Here is a 24,284-nt window from a genome sequence, read left to right on the forward strand (position 1 = left end):
TCCACTACCTTTAGATCTATATACCTAAGATGCCACACATTATTGAATACAAAAAATAATCACTGAACCACAACATAATTAAGTCTGAAAACTTAGAGATATCACAATTTACCCCATACAGGAGGTAGATATGGGATAATTTGATATATCTTAGTCTCTTAAAAATTTATCAGTAGATTTGTAGCATTGGAATATGCAACTTAATCTGCAGTGGTAAAGTGAACGACTCCATGTTTGAGATTTATTATTATTTATTATTTTTGTCTATTACATCCATGTTTGAGAGTCGAAGAATAGTTACAAATCCGAGCACTGAGCACTGAACAGGTTGCCTGAAAAACCATCCGAAGCCACAAGCATCCCCACCACATTTTAGTTATGTTCAGCAACAAAAATACCATTTCAACATGAAAAGTAAGTTTATCCCAAGAGCCATAAGTTAACTATTCAAAAAAGAAAGTTTCAAAGTGAAGAAATTAAATAGCCCAGTATCATAATTGTTGTCTTCAAACACTTTAGAAGAGGCAGGAGCAAGAATGAAATGACGTATGGCTTTTAGTGCCGGGAGTGTCCGAGGAGAAGTTCAGCTTGACAGATGCAGGTCTTTTCATTTGACTCCCGAAGGCGACCTGCGCGTTGTGATGAGGATGAAATGATGAAGACGACATATACACCCAGCCCCCATGCCTGCAGAATTAACCAATTATGGTTAAAATTCCCGACCCTGCCAGGAACCGAATTCGGGACCCCTGTGGCCAAAGGCCAGCACGCTATCCATTTAGCCAAGGAGCCGGACAGGAGCAAGAATAAAAACAGATGAAACATTTACACACTTCCTATTTGTTGTAACACTCCCTTTGATGCTTCACAGCTGTGATAGCCTTGTTTGTTTCTTCTCAGTCCTACTTGAGTAGATGAAAGTGCATTTGTAACTGTGTCTCTCATTCTAATGGAGGAGGAGGAGGAGGAGGAGAGCAGCAGTAAATTTATAAAGGTACCATCTCAGTACTTGGCCTGGAAATGAAACTGGGAGGAAAGCAAACAGAAAAAATAAAAATAAAAAACACCTATGGAGAGTCGTTTAATCTTAAGTCAATTCAAGAACTTAGGCTTCTATTTTTTTTCATTAGTCCTCACCTGTCAGTCCCCACCAAGTAGGACAACCACTGGTGAGCTTGACAACTCCAGATGAAAACATTAGTCTGAAAAGCAGCCAACGCACTAGCCAGAAGGCTATGTGATCGCTTGGACAAAGAGGAGCTGGCTTACGTCGTGATACAGGGCGATACCTCAGGGGCGCCACCAGAATACAGAGAAAGCCAGCCTCCAACAACAGGACATCCCTGGAACAAAGAAGTGATTTGTGTTCAAGCTCAGCAAAATAAAAGGACAAGTACTTAGACATAGAGAGCAGTATATCAGAAATATATCTTCAGAGTAACTTCCATAAAATATGTCTGGAAGTACTATTATCACTTGGCCCATAACACACAGATGTCAATTGGCTGAAAAAAGACAGTTTAATTTTTATGATAAAAGTAAATTTAGTAGAGAAGGAATGGCTATGCCCATGTCAACCATATAACTGAGGAGTAGAGCAAACACAGCATCTGTATTTCCACATCATTCACACCGGAACAACTACCCCCAATATTGGACTGAAATTCTTTAATGTGGACTGACTGTTGGTTTATAGTGTGTATATATTTTAAGTTTATGAATTTTTATTTGTTTATTTACAGTACAAACCCGATTTGGCGTAGGGATGTGGCGACCCCACCGCCCAGTGGGAAACCACTGCAATCAGCCACCCGAGTATTGGCAGGTAAAATATAACGTTTGAGGGGTATGGAGGAAATGCCTACTCCCAGTCCTGAATAACTAGGATGAATCACCTTCCCAGATCACATCTGGGATTGTAACTCCTGACCACGGTCAGAACATTGATCAATGATCAATCAACTTATCATGGAGAGTCTTCTAACGAAAGAATCCACCGGCTTGGACATCCAACATTCTAGACCCAAGCAAAGACACCATTCGGATACGGTGGGGTGTCACATAGAAGACCATGGCGAGTCGGAGTGCCTGAAAGCCCAACAGACGAACCACGGATACAGACACAGACTTAAATTCAGAAAACCAGGAAAATTCTCTTTCTTTGCAAACATTAAACATCAATTCAATAATGAAAGTTGGGAAGTTGAAACTTAACTGATGTCATGGATCAACACAGGATTCTAATCACAGCCCTACAAGAACTTCGGAACACAGATCAGGACCCATTTGAATCTGGGGGATATTGTCTTTACAAAGGACCTCCAGGAAAGAGAGTAATAAAAAATGTTCCCCAATTTGGAATGGGATTCCTGGTTCATACTAGCATATTAGATTCAGTGGAGGACTTCCAACTGAACTCATCAAGAACTGCAACCTTAACAATTAGATTAGAGAATAAAATATATACACTGATTAATGTCCATGCCCCAACAAATGAAAAAAAACAGGATTAATAAAGAGGAAACTGAAATGTTTTGGGAAGAGCTTGACCAACTGATTTCAAATATCCCTGACAACCATGTTAAAATTATACTTTGAGACTTCAAAGCAAAAATTGGACAAGAGAGAAAATATTGCACAGTGGTAGGTAAATGGCCAGCACACAAATTGACAAATAGAAATGGTCAAAGATTAATTGGGCTTTGCATAGACCATGGGCTTATTCCTGAAACCACAAGATTTAAGAGAAAACCACACAAATTAATGACCTGGAAATGCCCTAATGTTAAACTGGGTGAGTTTCAGATAGACCACGTAGCAATGGATAAAAAAATACCATAGAGAAATTTATAATGTCGAAGTCCTTCGTGAGGTGGACATTGATTCTGATCATTATATTTCAAAGATTAAAATCAAGTTAACCCCAAGAAAACATCACAAACCCTCTAAATTCACTAGGAGGAAATATGACCCCAGCTACTTAATAAATAATGCTGTGTATACAGAGAGATCCAAAACACCTCTAAGCGACAAACTGGAAACTATTATTGATAAACTAAAAAATTGCTCGTATGAAAAGGCGAAAGAAACGCCTGGTGGAATGAGGAATGTGATATGGCAATACAGAAAAGACACAAAGCATGGCTAAGTGACCAACAAAAGAAAACAGCAAAATCTCGAGATGAACTAACTATTGCTAGAAGACAAACGGCCAAAGAACTTAGAAGAATCAAAACGGACATCAAAAAGAAAACCTAGCTAACATAGATGAATCACTCAACACAAGACGCGAGAGTATTACAGGACATTTAAACAATATCAATCAGGGTATACTCCACCTACACTCGTGTGGAGAAATAAACAAGGACAACTAGCACAAAATAATCAGGAGAATGCCAAAATTCTAGCTGATCACTTCAAAGAATTACTAAATGCTGAAGACCTATAAGAATACCTAGAATTTTCACCTGATCCAAAAAATAAAACATGTTTAAACAAAGTTATTCCACCAGACTTCCATGAGGTACTTCAAGCGATTAATTGGCTCAAGAATTATAAAGCTGCAGGAGAAAATCAAGTGGTTGCAGAGCTGTGGAAGAATGCAAATAACCAAACACTTCAAAACCTACACAAACACATCATAGACATATGAAACTCTGAAAAACTGCCTGCAGAATGGAATACAGCTATAATTCATCCAATACACAAAAAGGGGGATAGACTGGATCCAAATAATTACCGAGGGATCTCCCTACTTGATATCACATAGAAGATCCTGTCTTGAATTATCCTCACGAGAATTCAAGAACAGCTCGACCAAGAACTTGGGGAGTATCAGGGGGGATTTCGACCTGGAAGAAGTTGTCCTGACCAAATCATTAGTCTTAAGTGGATTATGAACCATCAAAGAATGAGAAACAGAAAACTAGTAATCACTTTTGTTGACTTCAAGGAAGCATATGACAGTATTCATCGTGAGTCATTACTTAAAATCCTTAAAGAATTTGGGTTACACCAGAAACTCAATCTCGGTGTTACCCTCAAAAATACTAGAGCAAAAGTTAAATTCCGAGGAGAGTTGTCTGAAACATTTGAAATCCGGACTGGACTTCGACAGGGGGATGGTCTCTCACCAATACTGTTTAACTGTGCATTGGAGAAGTTGTGCGAGAATAGTCTAAGAAATGTCAGCCAAATATCAAGATTGGCAAAAATATCAAACTTAATTGTCTAGCATTTGCAGATGACCTTGTGATACTTGCAAGTAGTGTGGAAGAGGCTAAACTCCAAATTGAAGAATTAGAACGAATAGCAGCAAAAATTGGGTTACAAATCTCCTTTGAAAAGACGGAAATGATGCCATCCTTCAAAGTGGAAACATCACCTATCACACTGACTAATAACAAACAAATTAAGGTTGTTAATAAATTTAAATATCTTGGAGAGATTATAACTTGGAACTTAAAAGAGAAAATATCAGTTGAAAATAGAATTACCAAATTAAAACAAGCTCGACACATTACCTGGCCAACCTACAAGAAGAAATCTCTCTTGATAAATGCAAAATTTAAACACTACAACTCCCGTTATTAAACCTGAAGCGACTTATGCTAGTAAAACCTTATTCAATTATGCTAGTGAAACCTTATTCACTTTGAATACGAAATCAACTACAGATAAATTACAGAAAATAAATAGACAAATCATTAGAACAATTCTAAACAAAAAACACCAAGTAGATGGACAATGGCGATTACTACCTAATGAAGTTGTGTATCAGGAGACTGAGTCTACAATAGATACAATGCGGAAAAGAAGAGTTGCTTTTTTCTGTCACATATCACGACTACCAGAGACTAGGGTACTCAAACATTTATTCAATTACTTTTGGAATAGTAAAACTAAAAATCACTGGTTCAAAGAAGTCCAAGAAGATTTAAATAATTAGGCTTGACAATTCAACAAACTGAAAACAGAGAAGAGAAGAGGATCTGAGAAATAACAACGTGAGACAAACTGAAGACCTATACACGCAAACAGTAAAATATAACTGACGAACGGGCAGCCAGGTCAGAGAGAATGAAACTTTCTGGGAACAAAAGAAGAAATATCAACCAAATTTGTAACCAATATTCATAAGACTTGACTGTATATAGATTGATTTCAGTGCTCCAATGTGGGCGTAAAATAAATTAAAAAACATAACCCCAATTTTGCATGACCTTGATTTAACAGAAAAATTTCAAGTACCGAAAATTATTCCATAAGTGCAATGCAATTTTATATTCGATTTAACGTAATTCACAATAAGGCAAAACCTGCATTGAGCGTTAAGGAAATGTTAAAATTCTCAGAATATTTACTGTATTTCTATTCATCTTAGTTATGGGACATTAAGAAGCTATGAAAGAGACTTCATAAGCTTCCTAAGTATGATTCAAGGCAGAAGAGAAATTTAGAGTGCGGGCACTTTGGGCTAAAGTGAGAAATACCTCTGCTATTTGCTTTACGTCGCACCGACACAGATATGTCTTATGGCAAGATTTGTGCTGGACAAAGTGGAGGTGGGACAGGTTTTTCTCCAGGTATTCCGGTTTTCCCTGTCACAATTCATTCCAGCAGCACTCTCCAATATCATTCCATTTTATCTGTTATTCATTGATCATTGCCACAGAGGAGTGCGACAGGCTTCGGCAGCCAGCACAACTCCTATCCTCGCCGCTAGATGGGGGCTTCATTCATTCCATTCCTGACCCGGTCGGATGATTGGAAACAGGCTGAGGATTTTCAATACGTACACGGTAAACCTAGGTTAGGTGACTCCGTTTGAGGTAAGAAAATGGAAATGTTTGCCACGAACCTCTGGAGTGATCCTATTACAATTTTTAAGAATGAAACTGAATATGCATGTTCAGACTACTGAAATTAGAAAATACATGCTAATGAGTAAGCCGCTACTTGGAAAACATCCGTGAAAATATTTAAACAAATAGATTGCAGTCTCATACCAATTTGAATGTGCTTTTGTGCGAGTTTGGTATCTTTCCCAACTTTAATGGAAAATCATGTATAACGTTATAAGAACAACTTTGAACCGAAGCGATTTTGCATTCACCGATAAAAACCGGTCAAAAGGAACATTTAACCACGCACTCCCCATTATCAGGAATAATAGCGAACATATTCCTTAATACATTGAAATGTTCTTAACCAACTAAGAGACCTAGAGGGGGACAAAGTTTTAAGTGGTGTGCAACTACACTGGCGAAATTAATGGATCACCGAATTTCCTAAGGAAAATGTTTAACACAAGAGTTAACTTCAGCACAAACAGTAGAAAGTTGTAACTACAGTACAGTGTGTAGGGTAGATATTGACGCAAATGTAATAAACTGATATAACTTGAAAAAATATATTCTTTAACCCATGGGTAAATAATGCAAATATCGAGCTTGAATTATTATTATTATTATTATTATTATTATTATTATTATTATTATTATTACTTGTGATGTATGGCTATGAAGTGTTTACATCCACTTAGTATCATTATTATTTAACTGAATCATGTTGTCCTGTGACATTCGTAAAATATGAGTGGCATTGGATTCAAAGCGGTGGCTCCTTTCCCATCTGTATCTGTGCAGTGATATTATTCTTATTGGTGTGGTTAAGTTGCGTTTGATATGTGAGCTCGTTGTGTCAACTCAACCACACCAATAACAATTTTAACATAAAACAACAAGATCCAACAAGCAGCAGAGCTGAATATACATATTTTATCCTAATTGTATCCATATAACTGGCACTCTTTTTAAACTTGAAAGTGTTTTATCTATGTATACATATGAAAACAATCTTTTATACACATAATGTGATAATTTTACAAGCAAATCATATCATTCAAACTCCAAAAACATCAACCAAGTGTAAAACTATGAAAATAAGACTTGAACACAGAAGTCAACCGATGAACTGAATAACACACAAGACACAAACGTTCATATGCATGAAGTGTTCCTACATATATTGTTTTTGTCTTATATACTTAGAAGTTAGTTTTAAGTGGAGATAGTGTTTTATAAACTAATTTTAAGACCTAAAGCATATCATTATAGACATATAAATACACTGTCACACACAGTGACATTCACGCCAGTTACCATTTTGACATGCCCCATTTGGATGTGACCAAATATTTGTTACAATATGGCATTCCCCAGATATTGTAATCTGAATCATGGCTTCATGATCTATATATGAATGTACTGTTCAGCTGAAGATGACCCTACACAGGGGGTCGAAACCAGTACTGTAGCATAATAAGTGTAATAAACATGTATTGATAAGGTGGAAGTCCTTTCCTATTTCTTATTACGAGATATTAAACGACAACTTTGTTAATGATCTCGCCTCCTGTATAAATAGCAACATCCGCGAATATTTCTCAACTCAAGTAAACTTGTTTCCTCATCTCGAGGTGGTACAGCTCTTTTTAGACACACCCCCAGTGGAGGGGAGTTACATGTACAACCTTTACCGCATATCAACCTTCCTGCCATTCGTAAATCTCTGGCAGCACGGTACCGGGAATCGAGGTCAGACTCCCGAGAACAGCAACTAATTGTGTTAACCATTACGCTGGCGGACATTATTAACTACAAAATACAGGCATACAGCAATGTGCGGGTCGGACACGAAGCTAGGCCTATTCACCTATTTGTGCAACAAGAAGATGTACAATATTATAGGGCAGGATCCACCTTTCAATACTCCGTAGTAAAAAGTAGTTACAACCTGTTTATTGGGGACCGGTTTCAACACATTTCAAGTTTCATCATCAGCCAATTAGCGAAGATCTTAAAACAACTAATATATTGAACAATATATACATATATATATATACGAAACACAGGTGTACCGCAGGGTCGACGCGTTTTCATTGCATAGGTCGTACGGCCGAAACTATTCACAAATTTGTGCAAATGTCATCAGAGCTGCAATAAGACAATAAGACTTGTACCCGCTTCGAAGCGGAATCGTTCTTCTCTGATGAATTACGTTGGGGGGTCTTATACGTCAGATTTATTTTTTTCATTCTTTTCGTCTCAAAACGCTAGGGGTGTGTGTGTGTGTGTGTCTAATACGCGAGTAAATACGGTATTTTTTCTATCTTGTTCATTCCTTTTGTGTTTGTAATTGTTTAATAATGTAATATATATTTTGCAATATAACTACTTCATTTCTACGGACTCTTATTACATTTTACATTTTTCATACTCATATATATTCCCCCCCTTTGAGCCCCCTGGAGAATTTTACTGTGTGTAACATGTATTTTCACAGAAGTTGTGTAAGATCAACAACTCGAGAAATGAGGCAGAAGATGAAACATGGGAAAACTGACCAGGTGATTATCCCTAAAGATCTGTCCTACAATCACAACTGTAGATGTGTGTATAAATGGACCATTCAAAGCAGCAATTGAACAGCAGACTTGCCAACTTTCAAATGTGAAAAAATCAGGAGAAATTTCACAGCGAATCGCGACGTATTATGACATCACTGATGGCAAAACATGTACAAATTCATTATAATTCAATACATTAACAATTCTATTTGCCCATATATATTTTTTTCATCATTTACATGTGAATACTAAATACTGGACATACCTGAACTGTAGAAACATGTGACTTCTCATCCTTCAACATGGTGATCACTCACATTATGACTAATTGTTGTTCAACACACCAGTAGCTGACTTAGCCCTCTTCAGAAACTCGGAACTAAATTTTTGCTCAAAACACTTGCCTTGCTGAACTGATTTCAAGGTTAAAAGTTTCTCCAAAGTTTGTTCAGACAGCAAGGATCTGAACTGTGTTTTTGTCTTTGTGACTCTGCTAAAAATCCTTTCACATTCTGCATTGCTATGTGGAATTGATAAAATAGCAAGCATCACCTTAGAGAGTCTGTCATATTTAAGTACACCATCAGCTGATTTCATCTGACTTACCAATGCCCATTGAGCATCAATTCTTCCTTTTGCCAGGTCTGTTTCTTCGAGCTGAAAGTTACAGAACTGGGAGTGCAGAATATCAGTTTCTTTATCCAAATGTTCCGTTTCACTAGTCAAAATGTTTGGACACTTGTTAATGAAAAATCTAAGGCTAGAAAATGATGCCTTACTTATAGCAGAAATATTTGCAACTTCTGCATTAATTAAAACTTCATCTTTGAATGGAAATTTGTGAACCATGTAGTCACACGAAGAGAAACACTTTCTAACAGACTTAAAGAATACGCACTTTTCCTCAGACTTCAAGGTGTTCACTAAAACAAACGCAGAGTTCCCTATCATCAAATCACAATCATCCTTTTGATTTGCTGGAGTATGATAATCTACATCTAGGAGAGAGGAGGATCTTTTAATAACGTCTGGTTTCACAAACCTTGCCATCACATTCTTCAATAGTTCCTCCAAAACTGACCTCAATAAGTGGATGTGCGGCATACTTGACTGAAGAGCTACGTTTGGATTCTCAAAGATATCCATAAAACTTGAGAGAAAATGGCAAAAAGATTTATGTAAATTTGATGAAAGGAACATGAAGTCGTTCTTCACGTGACAATGCATGGCTCTTAGTGTGATCAGTAGTTTAATTTTTTTTTAGTGAAACTGATGACTGGATTTTCCTTTTAACTGAGGAGTGAGGTGAAATGTTATGACATTCCTTAATGTTTTCAGACAAACAAGACACATCTGCACTTAAACTGCGCTTAGGAATTTTGTAAGTCTTCAAAGTTCCCATCTGAGAATCCTTACTCACAATTTCGCTCCTGAATAATGTAACCAAAGGGTCCTACTGAAGCAAAATCCTATCTAAACACCTTCTTAGTGATAACCATCGAGTAGGCACATGCTTCAGAATTTTCCTGATCTCAGTGTTGTGTAAAGTCTGAAATTCTCTGAACTTTTCTTTCCTCTTTGCACTCCTTTCCAGATAATAAAATATATCAATTATACTTTCATCTACATTTACGGGCAAGCACACCGCACCCTTCTCGGCAGCAAGATTAATTAGGTGACAAGAGCAGCCTACAATGATTATGTTACTATTTTCCCGCTTCAAACATCCTGCCACACCATTCTTTAATCCTACCATTACTGGAGCATTATCAGCACCAAGAGCTAGGCAGTTTTTTAATGGAATGCAGAAATCCCAAAACGTTGAGAGCAAAAGATTGGCAATGTTAGCTCCAGTAGCATCCCCTTCTAAATTAGGCACAGAGAGTAGACAACTCTGAATTTCATTGAGTTCAGGCCTAAAAAATGTTACAACAATGGGATATATCTTCAAGTCGCTTTTATTGCTACCATCAGTAGCAACAGAAAATGCATTCACCTGCAAATGTGATACAATTTTCTTCCTTTCTTCCATGCACATTTCTGTAATGATAGCCGCTGTTTTCGTTCTAGCACACCCATATCGTTTAGCGATTTCCAAATCAGGAAACATTTTGCGAAACAAAGGCCCGGCGTGATCGGCACAATTTACAGGCAGGTTATGTTCTACTATAAATGACGTAAATAACGCCTTGGCATTCGTCACAGGATTTACATCTTGGTTTTTACATGAAAAGTTCAGTTTCTGGTTTCTTTCTACACACTGGACACTCTCCTTATGTTTTATCGTTTGCATATGCTTGAGTATATCGCATTTCCCGCCATGTGCAACTGAAAATTCACACCTACATACAGTACAGAATGTGAACGTTGGTCCCTTTCTGGATTCACTCAAACACGGAAACTCTTCCCTATAAGCACTTTTAAACACTGCATCATATTTCTTTTTTGACTTTTTGGCCAAAACAAATATTAAGGCACAACACGAGCACTTCTACGGGTAAAACAACTATGGTGTGCTACTTCTGAGGTTAGGTTACTCCAAAGAGAATGTCACTCGCTTGACTCGCTTGCAAAGAGAATGATTGTATTATAGATCAAAGAGCAGCACATGACTAGCCACCGTGCCCCGTACTGCCATCTGGTATCATTATTAGAACTACTATCAACCAGCCATACTCAGCCATATATCGATAGAACGAGGAAATACGCGGGAGTTTAAAATAATACGAAAATTACAGATATTGCTCTGAAAATCGGGAGATCGGACCCGGTGATCGGGAGATCGGGAGGAACGATGAAAAATCGGGAGTCTCCCGCTCAAATCGGGAGACTTGGCACGTCTGGAACAGCCATGTATGGAATGGATGGCTGATGAATAAAGAGTTCATGAATGGCAGAAAAATCAAGCTGCCAGATTTGTGAGTCAAATGTGCAAGGGACTCCATTCTGCTATCAATAGTGGAAAAATCCTTTAAAAAATTATAGTATCACAAATTCAATTCAAGGAACTGAGGGTGACACCCTGTGGGAAGATGGCAAAGACAGATGATTCTTCTGCTAACCCAACTGGTTACATGTATGTACATCTACACTTTAGTCCCATTTCCTGATAAGGAGTCTCGGTATAATTAAGAAAACATGATTATTTAGTAACTTTAATAAACAATCTTGAGATTGTATGAATGTATTTTATGCAGCAAATGAATACTTACCATTGAAACCACATGAATGTCTGCCCCACTTGATAGAGAGAGTAATACAGAGACCACAGGCCAGCAAACATTGGTGTAGTGCAGAATTTCTGAGATATAAAGCTGAAAACAAACGTAATGTTTATTAGCTACAGCAAGAAACATGATAGAAGTTTTCAAAAAGGATTAGACACACTATACAAGCAAAATAATGAAGTAGAGAATAGAGAGCTGAAGAGAAGTGAATGCCAGGCAAGAATGAAGAACACACATACTGAAGAACATAATGAAAAAATTCAATGGCAGTAAAACAAATATTAAAAAATTACAGAAAGAGCATTTAACCTAAGAATCAGCCGTGTGGAGTTTTCTCTATCAGCAATCAAGGCCAGGACAGATAGATCATGGAAACTCAATATCTATTAAAACAAGATATCTTCACTTAAAAATAACAAGTTTTTTCTTTTTACAAATCTGCTGGATTGGAAAAATAAAACTGTGCAGTTGATGCTTAATTAAAATGTTAATTCAACATTAGATAATCAGTCAGATTTAGACTTGGAAATTAGGTAGCTATAACTAGATAAGCCTTTACTTTTAGTGTCACTAAAACCCCATGTCATGGCATTCATGTGCGTCAATTATTACCTACCTACCTCCAATATTCAGTGAAGTAATGCCTCGTCAAATGCTAAACGTTTGGATCACCCAATATATAGCTCTTGATTTCTTAATCTATTTGTCTTGTTTGAAATGTAACAACTTCTGGGATTTCCTTCTGTCTTAAACACTCTAATAAATGCCTGGAAGGTACATGGTCATTTGCCTTTACCAATATCCAGAAATACAGCTATAAATTTTCTATTTCTCCCCCAGTATTTTTCAAAGAGCATCCTTGTTGCAAAAATGAGTCATGCTAGACCAACTTGATCTAAATTCATGGTGCTCTTCCTCCAGTTTAGGTATAACAAATTTGCTAATTTTGTTTTCCAGGATGTATTGCAAGAAATGTTATGCCTCTATTAATATTCTACACTTCTTACAGTCACCTTTCTTAACCCTCAGACACTCAGCGCACCGACAGATGGGCGCGCAGCAAGGTTATTTCCAAAAAACTTGCCGCGCGGATCCATCAGCGTCGACACATCAGGCTACTTTAAGTCTGAAATGTTTGTAGAGTGCAGCACAAGTTAACTACGGTATCTTTGGGTTTCAGTTCATCGTTTACTCACCAGATTGACTCAGACGTAAGAAATAATTCAGCTGAGTGATTTTCCTTTATTTAGTTTTCTGTGATATTCTGTTAGTATTTGTAAGTTTTATTTGCCGTTTTCCAGTGAAGTGTAGTTAATTACCGTATTTATTCGCGTATTAGACCCCCCTTTTCCCCCCACTTTTACAACCAAAAATAGTAAAGGGGGGTCCAAAATGCGATAACCTCAAAATTTTGTGCAGCGAACACATGACTTCTAGGCTATAAAGAGCTATAAATTGTACGTGTAAACATTCTATACTATTATTTAACAAACTTAGAATGTATTTAAGTTATACTGGCTATTTTCGTCAAAAGGCAGTATTTCTAAACGTAAAAAGACAATAAATGGTGAACACGACTTTTAGGCTTACGCTACATATGGTACTCATATCACGTCATTTGTTACATCTCATTAATTTCTCTGGGGAGGTTGACGTCAGAAAGGGCATACATCCGTAAAAACTTGCTACGAAGATTCGTCTCACTTCATACTCGACCCTGTAGAAAAAACGGATGAGGATATCATGTTATCATATAATTATAAATTAATACAAAAGAACATAATGGCCAGTCATTTGTCTCTGTCAATTCAGCAGTAGGCCTACCACACACTAAACCCGATCACTGCTTTCATTTGAATTATCGGCTTGCGCTGCCAACTTCCCTGTCCTGCTACCGGCATGTCAGCATTCCAAGTGACGTCATCTTCACTGCCATCTTGTCAGTCGCGTCAGCCATGCATCATTCTCTTTGAGCCATGCACTGCAATCTAGAGCATATAAGGTCCCATCTTTTTGAACCTTTTAAAAATAATTTTGCTCCCGACTATAAGAGTCTAAACAGTGTGAATCTATTCCCAAATGGTTTCTGGAGATGGTCTCTGATATTCCCAGTTGGTGTATATGTAGCAGAAGCACTCCTTCCGAATAAAGCCGTGCTGCAGAAGGCATGCCAAACCATCAGCTGATGACTAGCATATGTTACGAGTTGTACATCCGAATGTAATACATAGTGACTGGAAATTTTCTTTTGATAACTGCGGCTGTTGAAACAGACCTTTATTTTTAAGTTTATTTCATGCTTGTTCTCTACATTTATCATATCAGGATTTACCTAAACAGCTGTCCATGAGATAAGACAGACCATATTGTTTAGGTTAGGTATATTATCGCCCTGATAGTGCCAAAATTTGTTGTTGTTGTTGCTATTTGCTTTACGTCGCACCAACACAGATAGGCCTTATGGCGACGATGGGACAGGAACGGCCTAGGAATGGGAAGGAAGCGGCCGTGGCCTTAATTAAGGTACAGCCCTAGCATTTGCCTGGTGTGAAAATGGGAAACCACGGAAAACCATCTTCAGGGCTGCTGACAGTGGGATTTGAGCCCACTATCTCCCGGATGCGAGCTCACAGCTGTGCGCCCCTAACCGCACTGTCAACACAGCCGGCAGTGCCAAATGTTCCTCGACCGAAAGAATAAAGTAAATAACAGGAAAATATATCACATTTATGGGTATCTACAGGTGTGGCGGTAATGCGTTTGATTATCATAATGTTTAATTTCGTACGTTCGTCGTTTTTTTTTATTAACACATACCCTAGTACGTTTTGTTTGACGTCTCCAAAAATCGTTTAAAGAACGTGGGGATATAAAGTAATTATTATAATTATTATTTGTTAGGTACGTTGGCAAGTAAATCAATCATTTTAATTGGATAGCTTTCATCACGTTTTAAACTTACGTCTCTCCAAATATATACCTATATTGGCCCGAGTTGTGAGATATTAAATGACCACTTTGTTAATGATCTCGCCTGCTGCATAAATAGCAAAAACCGTGAATATTTCTCAACTAAAGTAAATTCGTTTCCTCATCCCAAGGTAGTTCAGCTCTTCTCTGACTTACTCCCAGTGGAGGGGAGTTACATGTACCGCTTTTACCGCATATCAACCTTCCTGCCATTTCTAAATCTCTGGCAGTATGGTACCAGGAATCGAAGTCAGACTCCCGAGAACAGCAACTAATCGTGCTAACCATTACGCTGGCGGACATTATTAACTACAAAACACAGACATATAGCATGACTGATGCATGCTTGCAATGCACAGGACGGACACGAAGCTAAGCCTATTCACCTATTTGTGAGAAGTTATCAGAGCTGCAGTAGACCTACGCTACGGAGGCGGACATTTCTTAACTACGACATACAGATGTACCGTATGGATTCGACGTGTTTTCATTGCGTAGGTCATACGGACAGAACTATTCACAAATTTGTGCGATGTCATCAGAGCTGCAATAAGACTTGTACCTGCTTCAAAGCGTAATTGTTGTTGTTCTCTGACTAATAACGTTGGGGGGGGGGGGTCTTATACGCGAGATTTATTTTTTTCATTTTCTTCGTCTTGAAAAGCCAGGGGGGACCTAATACACGAGGAGGTCTTAAACACAAGTAAATACGGTATTCCCTCGTTCCAAGTGTTTTTTGTTGTTTATTTTTGTGCACATTTTCAATGGCTGGACCAAATTCATCACTAAATGATACTGAAGTATTAGATTGTTTAGATGAACTAGATAGCAATATTGATCTTATAGCCGATCAGAAATCAGGCCTACAGCTGCTCACGTTGTATCTGATGGTGAAGATGAGATTAATGATGACTACAGGGAAGTTCTGTCACCTGAGCAACCTCTCTCACATCCATTCCAATATCATGAATTATCTGGACCCATGCACATGCCAACTCCTGGTTCCCCTCCAATAGCATATTTCTGCCTGTTTTTCAGATTTCCTTCTTTACCTCATGGTCACAGAAACTAACAGGTATGCACAGCAAATTATTTCTAGTAAGGCAAGTGTACCTTCTCACTTAAAGAACTGGACTAGAACTTCTACTGCAGAAATTAAAGGCTTTCTTGCATGCATCCTCAACATGGGGATAGTCACAAAAATAACCATTGTTTCATAATGGAGTACACTACCTTCTCTGGCCACCCCATGGTTTGGAAAAATGTTCTCAGCATAGGTTCTCCCTCTTGTTAAGATTCTTTCACCTAGTGAACAATGAGTGATTGCCAGTTCCTGGAGAAGTAGGTTATGACCCCTGTGCTAAATATAAACCTTTAGAGGATCATGCCAACAGGATTTTCAGGCACCACTACACTCTACACCAGCAAATTAGTGTAGATATGAGTTCAGTAGGTACTAAAAATAGAACTAGCCTCAAGCAGTACCTACCCAACAACCACCACCACAGATCGGGGATCAAATTTTGGACGATTTGTGACTCAGTATCCAGTGTTACATTTATAGAGGTGCAAAAGCTCAAGAAGATAAAGACAACAATGCAAAACATGGTCTGGAGTACACTGTTGTGAAGAAGCTTCTGGTCATGGGGAGTTACTTTAAGAAAGGCTATCATGCATTTGTTGACAATTATTTTATGTCAGTGCCACCTGTTGCCATCTCTATCAGCTGTGTACATTTATAACTGGAACTGTTAGGAGGAAGAGAGAACTTTTGCCACAACAATTTAAAAATAAATTTTCTGTTGGACAGAAAGTGTACTATAGATCTGGTCCACTTCTAGCATGTGCTTTCCGTGAAAAGAACTCTCCAAAACACCCAGCCATTCTTCTGTCCAGTCATGCTACAGCTAAGGATCAAGAAGTTCCAGTATCCCATAATCATTTCAATAGGAAGACCAAACCCGAAATAATTGCAAATTATAATAAATTCATGGGAGGAATTGACACATCTGACATGATGCTATATAGTTATCTAGATGAAAAGAAAACTAAGGTATTAGAAGAAGGTGGCTTTTAATAACTAGGATGGTGTTTAACAGCTACATCCTCTACAAGGAGAATCATAAGGGGCCTGGGAAAATTAAATCTAGGCTCAGTTACACAGATCCATTACTGAACACTTGGAGGAGGAGTGGATGGCTACAAAGTCATCAGTCAACGGGGATCTACAAGGATCACAGAGGTTAAGGAAGCTTCCAGGAATCTCAGTATGTAGTTTGTAGCACTAAGGAAACAAGGGTCGTACGGACAAAACTATTCACAAATTTATCAGAGATCCATAAGGCTTGTGCCCGCTTCGAAGCGGAATCGTTTTTCTCTGACAAATTACGTTGGGGGAGTCTTGTATGCGAGATTTTCTTCGTCTCGAAAAGCCAAGAGAAGTCTAATACCCAAGGGGGTTTAATACGCGAGTAAATACGGTATTCGGCCAGGAGCAAAGCTCAATAAATGTTGATTCAGCATGGTCCTAAGCGACCCATTCGTGCAGGACAGCTGAAGAGGTTTGGCTAGCATTCTTTTCTAGTTACTTAGCTCCCAACAAGAGTGTCCCAGGTTCGAGTCTGTGATTTCAGATGGAACTTTCAGTGCAAGCCATGAATGGCTCAAGTAAAGACATCTGGCCTGGCTGAGACCTTATTTGAGCCAGGGTGCTATGCCAAACATAGACAAAAGTGAAAAGGTCAGTGTTGGGGGGGGGAGTCAAATTTTGTGGCTTTAAGAGCAATCTTCAATTAACTGCATAAAGGGATGTACAGTATTAGTGTTTCCAGTCGTCATTCATGCATAACAGTAAATATGTTGGAAGATGGTCCGCCTAGTCAATACTATTTATTTATTTACCTTTCACCTTAACATCTAGTACATGTTTCGAGAATATTATGCATTCTCTTCTTCAGCTAGTGGATTTAGAAAACCTACATACACAGATGTTATTAGGAAAGACTCGAACCTCCCAGGAGAACATAAGAAAGTGGCATTTTACAGCTTCATCAATAGAGCAGTAAGAATACCATTAAACAGAAATGATTTTAATAAAGAGATAAACATTATACAAGATATTGCCAAAAGAAACGGTTACCCCAAAAGCTATGTCAATAGGATAAAGAGTAAGGTCGTGAATAGACCTAACACTCTACTTGTAAATAAGGAAGAAAAAAAGAAATTCGCTACATTCACTTACATTAATAAGCAATCATACAGTTTGGTTAAACTATTTAGGAAACAGAATATCCATGTATCCTTTAGGACAGATAATAATAATAATAATAATAATAATTTATTGTTCAATTTGAATAGCGTAAACACCAACAGTAGGTTCAGTAAGTCACGAGTATACAAACTGTCGTGCCAAGATTGCGGGAAAAAATATGTCGGACAGTCAGGTAGAAGTGTGGTGGTACGGTATAAAGAGCATGTCAATGCACAAAAACATTCTAGATACTCTGCAATTTGTGAACACATGCATGAAAGCAACCATCATTTCACAAATATTGAACGTGATATGACTATTACATTCATTAAGCAAAGGCATACAAATGAATGCCCTAAAGAAATTAGAAATACACAAATTGCAAAAATTTGATAATGAGAACAGCCTAAATGAACACATTGCAGAAGACAATCAGTTGCAGCTTATAAATCTCATATTTATTCCGTATTGGCTCAGCACAACTAAGGTTAAGTTATGAGTAGGTTCCCACCTTCCAATACTTATCAATTTCTATATAATAGGTTTATTAATTACATAATATAAACCATATAATCTCAAATTATATAATCTCTAGAGATTATATGGTTTATATTATGTAATTAATAAACCTATTATATAGAAATTGATAAGTATTGGAATGTGGGAACCTACTCATAACTTAACCTTAGTTGACAATCAGTTGTTTAAATTGGTAACCCAATACTCTAGTAAGAGGCCAAATGATGTCAAGCGTGTAAGGGGGGAAGTATGACTGTAGCATCAGGGGCGGTTCCTTCCACCCCTCTTTCCATCCACCACGCAACCCAATGTAATTCCGTAACCAGTTGCCATACAACATCAGGTGCCTTCACATCTATCCAACACATGCATACCACACGTAATATTTACATCATCACACTGGTAAGGTTTAATATTTTTGCCCGGTTGTATTCTAATTTGTTCATGTTGGAGCCTTTTGTTAATTTCTATTTCATTTCCATTTTATAGACCATTTTAACCTATTTTCAACCTGGCTGCATAATACATCTATCTACCGAAGATAATGGCAGGACTCCAAGTTTTAACGCAACTTCATTTAATCTTGTACAAATCCAATCGAACTTCGCAAGATAGTATTACAATTCCAAGGACACCGTAAATTCACATCATTATACGACGCTGCGTCCAATATTTTAATTTAAATAGACATCATTTTAACATCCATTAATGGTGGATATCGGCAGGACTTCAAGTTTTAATGCAATTTCATTCATTCCTAACTCAACTTTTTTGAACTACGCAAGGCAACTTCAAGGATACTGTGAATTCATATCATCACAAGACGTATTTAATTAGACATTACTATATTGTGTTTTTAATTTGCACTTGACAAAATGGGATTTTAATTCTATGTTTGTACCATCCAAATTTTTAAGTGTTACATTGCAATACTCATTGTTTTGAATTTTTAATGGGGGCCCCCCTATTTTAGTCAGGTCTTATTGTATACTGAATTTTAATCCACTAGCTGAGGAAGAGAATGCATAATATCCTCGAAACATGTACTAGATGTTAAGGTGAAAGGTAAATAAATAAATAAATAAATAAATAAATAAATAAATAAATAAATAAATAAATAGTATTGACTAGGCGGACCATCTTCCAACATATTTACTGTTACTAAGTCAATACGGATCCAATCCAGACCATCATGGTCAAGATTATTAATAATTCATGCATAACTTGAGCTTACTTTGAAAATCCTGAACTTATCCTAAGAGAAGTTGGCCATCTTGCAAACGCAATATTATTATTAATGACACTAGGATCTGCATGTGTGTGTGAAAGCATATTTAACTGAAACTGATTACTGAAAATTGCTCATTATTTACAGCTTACCATGCAAAGCTGAAATAGTATGGAAGATTCATGCAACAGGAGAAGTCACCTTATTTTATTAACTGTTATACCTATGGCAACAAATTTGTCACGCCTAGAATTAAATTGTTATGCCTATTGTACACCCAATTTTTTTCTTTCAATTCAATACTTCACAAGAAAAGCTGTCAAAGACTGTAAAAGACCGTTCAACATTGCTGAAGGTTTGACAAGATTTGAAAAGATTAGGCAAGGTTTGAAAACATTCGTTTTAACATGGAGGAAAGAAACAGCAATGTGGTTCTTGGGCTAACAGTGGTTGATGATTATGATGCTCGTTATTTAAAGGGGCCTAACATCTTAAGGTCATCGGCCCCAAAGCAGTGGGATACATCTTTAAAACTAAGAGAAACATGCAATAAATCATAATTTATATGGGGAAAATATTAATGTGGTTATCTTCAACATAATTTTTGTAATAACATCATTTGCTACCGGCTTTACGTCGCACCGACACAGATAGGTCATATGGTGACGATGGGACAGCAAAGGGCTAGGACTGGGAAGGAAGCAGCCGTGGCCTTAAAGTACAGCTTCAACATTTGCCTTGTGTGAAAATGGGAAACCATGGAAAACCATCTTCAGGGCTGCCGACAGTAGGGTTTGACCCACTATCTCCTGAATAACATCATTTGCAGAAGTTATGTTATACTGCATTTACTCACATTAATTGAATAAAAATCATGGTAATGCAATGGAAATTTATGTCTTACAGGAAAACATATTAGGAATATGCGAAGATCATCATAGATCAATCATTGCTGACAGTGTTTAGTTATGGTTACCGTACGGTGAGAAACATAAAACCTGTCCACTTCCTTGAGATATTTCTCTGAAAATCTCCTCATACGCTACCGTTTTATTCATTTTATTGTAGTATACTCAATAACAAGAATAATAATAATAATAATTATTATTATTATTATTATTATTATTATTATTTTGTGTGGCTATTTCTAGCCAAGTGCAGCCGTTGTATGGCAGACCCTCCGATGAGGGTGGGCGGCATCTGCCATGTGTAAATAACTGCGTGTTATTGTGGTGGAGGATAGTGTTAGGTGTGGTGTGTGAGTTGCAGGGATGTTGGGGACAGCACAAACACCCAGCCCCCGGGCCAATGGAATTAATCAATGAAGGTTAAAATACCCGACCCAGCTGGGAATCTAACCTGGGACCCTCTGAACCGAAGCAGCATAGTGTGCACCGTTAATACTTCAATTCCATTGGTCAATTCTGTCAAAGACTTGGCAATTGTTTGATCGACTAGAACATGTTCTAATTCACTTTCAAGACTTTTGAAGATTTCAAGACCTGACAAGTATTGCAAGAGATTTGACAAATACAGTGGAACATCGATTCTCCATTTTTGGAGGGGGGAAAAAAAAAAGCGGGAACAAATTAAACTGTCAACAATTTGGCTAAACATCACAGAAATGAATTATGTATAATTTTAATCTTACAAACACTGTTACTAAACCAAACCAATCTACTGTCCGTAAGGGCCTTTGCCTACCTAGCGACCACTGCAGATTGCAGATTATGAGGTGACTCATACCTCTGGACGTTATTCTTGCTGAGTGGACCTTGAACCATTCCTCACATCCAGGTAAAAATGCCTGACCTGGCCAGGAATCTAACGCGGGGCATCTCCGGTTATAAGGCAGGCGACTGCGGGGCCAGCTTCAAACATGAATTAAAGGAGCTAAAAATCTCGATACTTGACATTTAGTTTTACTGGGGAAACTTCGGCAGTTTCTCGAGAAAAATTCTTTTAGGTCAGCAACTTTAGCCAAGCTCATTGAAAAATCGCTCAAAGTAGTTTTTAATCCTCTAATTGAATAATGATGATGATGATTGTTGCTTTAAGGGCCCTAACATCGAAGGTCATCGGCCCCTCTAATTGAATAAAATAAAGCACATCAGATACAAAAGTGCCCAATATGGTGGCAAAATCCATTTTTTTTTTTTAATATTCTACTTTAATTCAGTAACAAGTATACTGTATGTATATGTTTCAGGAAGTCTTGTACCTCATAAATTAGACCTTCATCGACTTTTAAAAGTTATGTTGAACTCTACAATATGCTTTTGAATGTATCAATTCAAGTTTATGAATGCATTACATTCAATTCTGTCAATCGAATTGGAAAGAAGAGAAATATAGTCAAAACTCCAGAAATTTTGGTATATTTGTGACCTTGAGCCGAGTTTGAAAGCACATTGAGAAACTCCTGACTACAGTGACTATGTACTCACGGCACAAACCAGTACGAGTGGGAAATTATACAAACATTTTAAATGTTACATTGCGTACATAAAACGACTGCAGCTTTTATAAGGAGATTTTGAACATAAAAACTTAAAAATCCCCGTCTAATGAAACTGTAATAGGCAATAACAAGAACTTCCATGACATCAGTTATGTAACGTGCAACATCTGTTCTGGTCTTGAGAACAATATTATCCAATCATATTAAAATACTACATTCATGTTAGGAAGGAGTAATAATTTTGATTCCTGTCTGAAAGCCCAGGGACGGTATAGTGTGCTGAGTGAAGAGCCGAAAATCTGTTAGGCGTTACTATCGAAAAAAAAAAAGTCTAAAATAAACATCTAACACTGGACATATTGTAGATGTTTTACAAGCACGAAAACTTGAAGAATCTTGTTTCGTCTTCTAGTAGAGCTGACAAAATGTGCTCTGTCTCCTTCCAACTGTTGCGGCGACTCTCTTGCTTTGATTTCCGAGGACTGCCTAAGTAATACCAACCGAACGAGATGCTAAGATGGTCCCTTTAGCAAGTTCATCATTTCCCTAGTATAGTACTGGGTCCAACCACTGCAATGATGGGACGTTAACGCCAAGATCCATAGGTATGTCATAACGGTCCTTTCGTGAGATACTGTTTTTTGAAGAATGCTTGATCGAGGATTTAGCGGTGATGGGACTGAAATTTCTGAAAATCGTTTGAGGAACGCACAATGCGGAACTTTTAAAACAAGATTTCATTTGGATGCTCGAGAGACCACATAATTTGAACGGATAATCGAGGTTCCACTGTAAACTTGTGAAGTCTTGAATTTGAGAAAAATGTTATGGTGTACAACAGGATTTGTGCCCATAAAAAATATGAAAAATACAGCATCATTAGTTTAGTATCCTATGCATGTTAAACATTTGATTTACAGGAAGATGGAAAGAAGATTATGTTATGGGAAGGCATCAACGATCGAAGTTAGATGATTGTAGTTTTGATGACACTGAATCGTGACTGATTTGTACACTGAATTTTATTTCTCATTGTTGTGTTTTTATTATTTGTGAAGTATTTTAAATTAGCAATTTTGTGACATATGCATAAATTTTAAAAAATAAAGGAAATTTTTCCCTTTTCCAAATTTTGTTATCAAAAATTCAGGAATGCGGGTCTTATTTGGTGGCAGGTGATATTCAGGATTATATGGTAAACCTTATTTATTAAAATTCCATATTGATTATTTGGTATTAATGTTGGCCGACTCATCCTCTTCAATCATCGTAGAGTTTCATAGACCTAGTCAGTCAACAGCATTTGTGAACAGCTGAACAAGTGGCAGTTGTGGCAAGCACTACATATTTTCTACAGAATTTCTCATTCAACATATATTCTGTTGCGTTACGACAATGTTATTCTGGACACAATGTTCAATATGCATTACAACAGAGCGATGTCAACATCTATGGTACTTGAGAATGACAGGGGTGAAATATGTTTAAGGCACGTGATATATTTTACTTTCTAGTTCAAGTATTTTCTAAATTAGAAAACATACTCTAGTATAACAATTTTCCTCATTCAAATGGGATAATTTAATTTTGATATTCTAAATATTTTTGGAAAGTCAAATAAGTAACATTGACAAAATACAATTCCTGCATTTAAAAAAGGAGTTTGATCAAATGATTTGACAATTTTAGTGGTAGCCACAAGTAATGCAACTGTTATCATTCATACCCTGTAAAAGCGAGGAATATCCCAAGCAATGCCAGCACATCCATCATGTACTCTGTGTTAAGCCCCACATATGGAGCTAGCCAAAGCAATGTAGGTTTGTTGTGGATACGAGCTGTCAGAGTTGTGGCTTTGCTGTCCAGTTGATTCTTGGCTGGAAGAACACCTTTATCTCCATACAAACCTGCAACATTAGAAAACCAGTAGAGCATTACAGTATACTGCATAAATTCAATGAAACAAGTCATAGAAAATCCAATGCAAAGCCATTTAAACTAAATACTCCACTTCAGAAGTTTCATAAATGCCAATATACAATGTCATCCGTTTGGGATGTCAGAAAAGTATAACGTTATAGCTATTATGTTAATGCATATATATGTATGCAATTTTCTGTAATGTACGTGACAATGATGGGAGTTAACAATGACTTCCGTGAGACAACAGCAGTGTAGTTCATAGTGCAATCACCAGATGTCAGGTACAGAGGCAGTAC

At 37.4% G+C, this 24,284-nt stretch overlaps 1 protein-coding gene and 1 pseudogene across 3 annotated transcripts in view; one reads left to right on the top strand and one right to left on the bottom strand.

Annotated features, from left to right (window-relative positions):
• Positions 1 to 24,284, bottom strand: part of LOC136879002 (lipase maturation factor 2) — a 105,242-nt gene that overhangs the window by 64,826 nt on the left and 16,132 nt on the right. For all 3 annotated transcript variants that reach the window (XM_067152685.2, XM_067152684.2, XM_068228922.1), the window contains exons 2-4: positions 23,792 to 23,972; positions 11,623 to 11,724; positions 1,138 to 1,343 (exon numbers count right to left, since the gene is read on the bottom strand). In XM_067152685.2, the coding sequence (XP_067008786.1) occupies positions 1,138 to 1,343; positions 11,623 to 11,724; positions 23,792 to 23,972 (489 nt within the window). The remainder of the gene's footprint in view (positions 1 to 1,137; positions 1,344 to 11,622; positions 11,725 to 23,791; positions 23,973 to 24,284) is intronic.
• LOC137501860 (piggyBac transposable element-derived protein 4-like) lies at positions 15,596 to 16,889 on the top strand (annotated as a pseudogene).

This window comes from Anabrus simplex, chromosome 8 (genome assembly GCF_040414725.1).
Source record: "Anabrus simplex isolate iqAnaSimp1 chromosome 8, ASM4041472v1, whole genome shotgun sequence".
Taxonomy (NCBI): domain Eukaryota; kingdom Metazoa; phylum Arthropoda; class Insecta; order Orthoptera; family Tettigoniidae; genus Anabrus; species Anabrus simplex.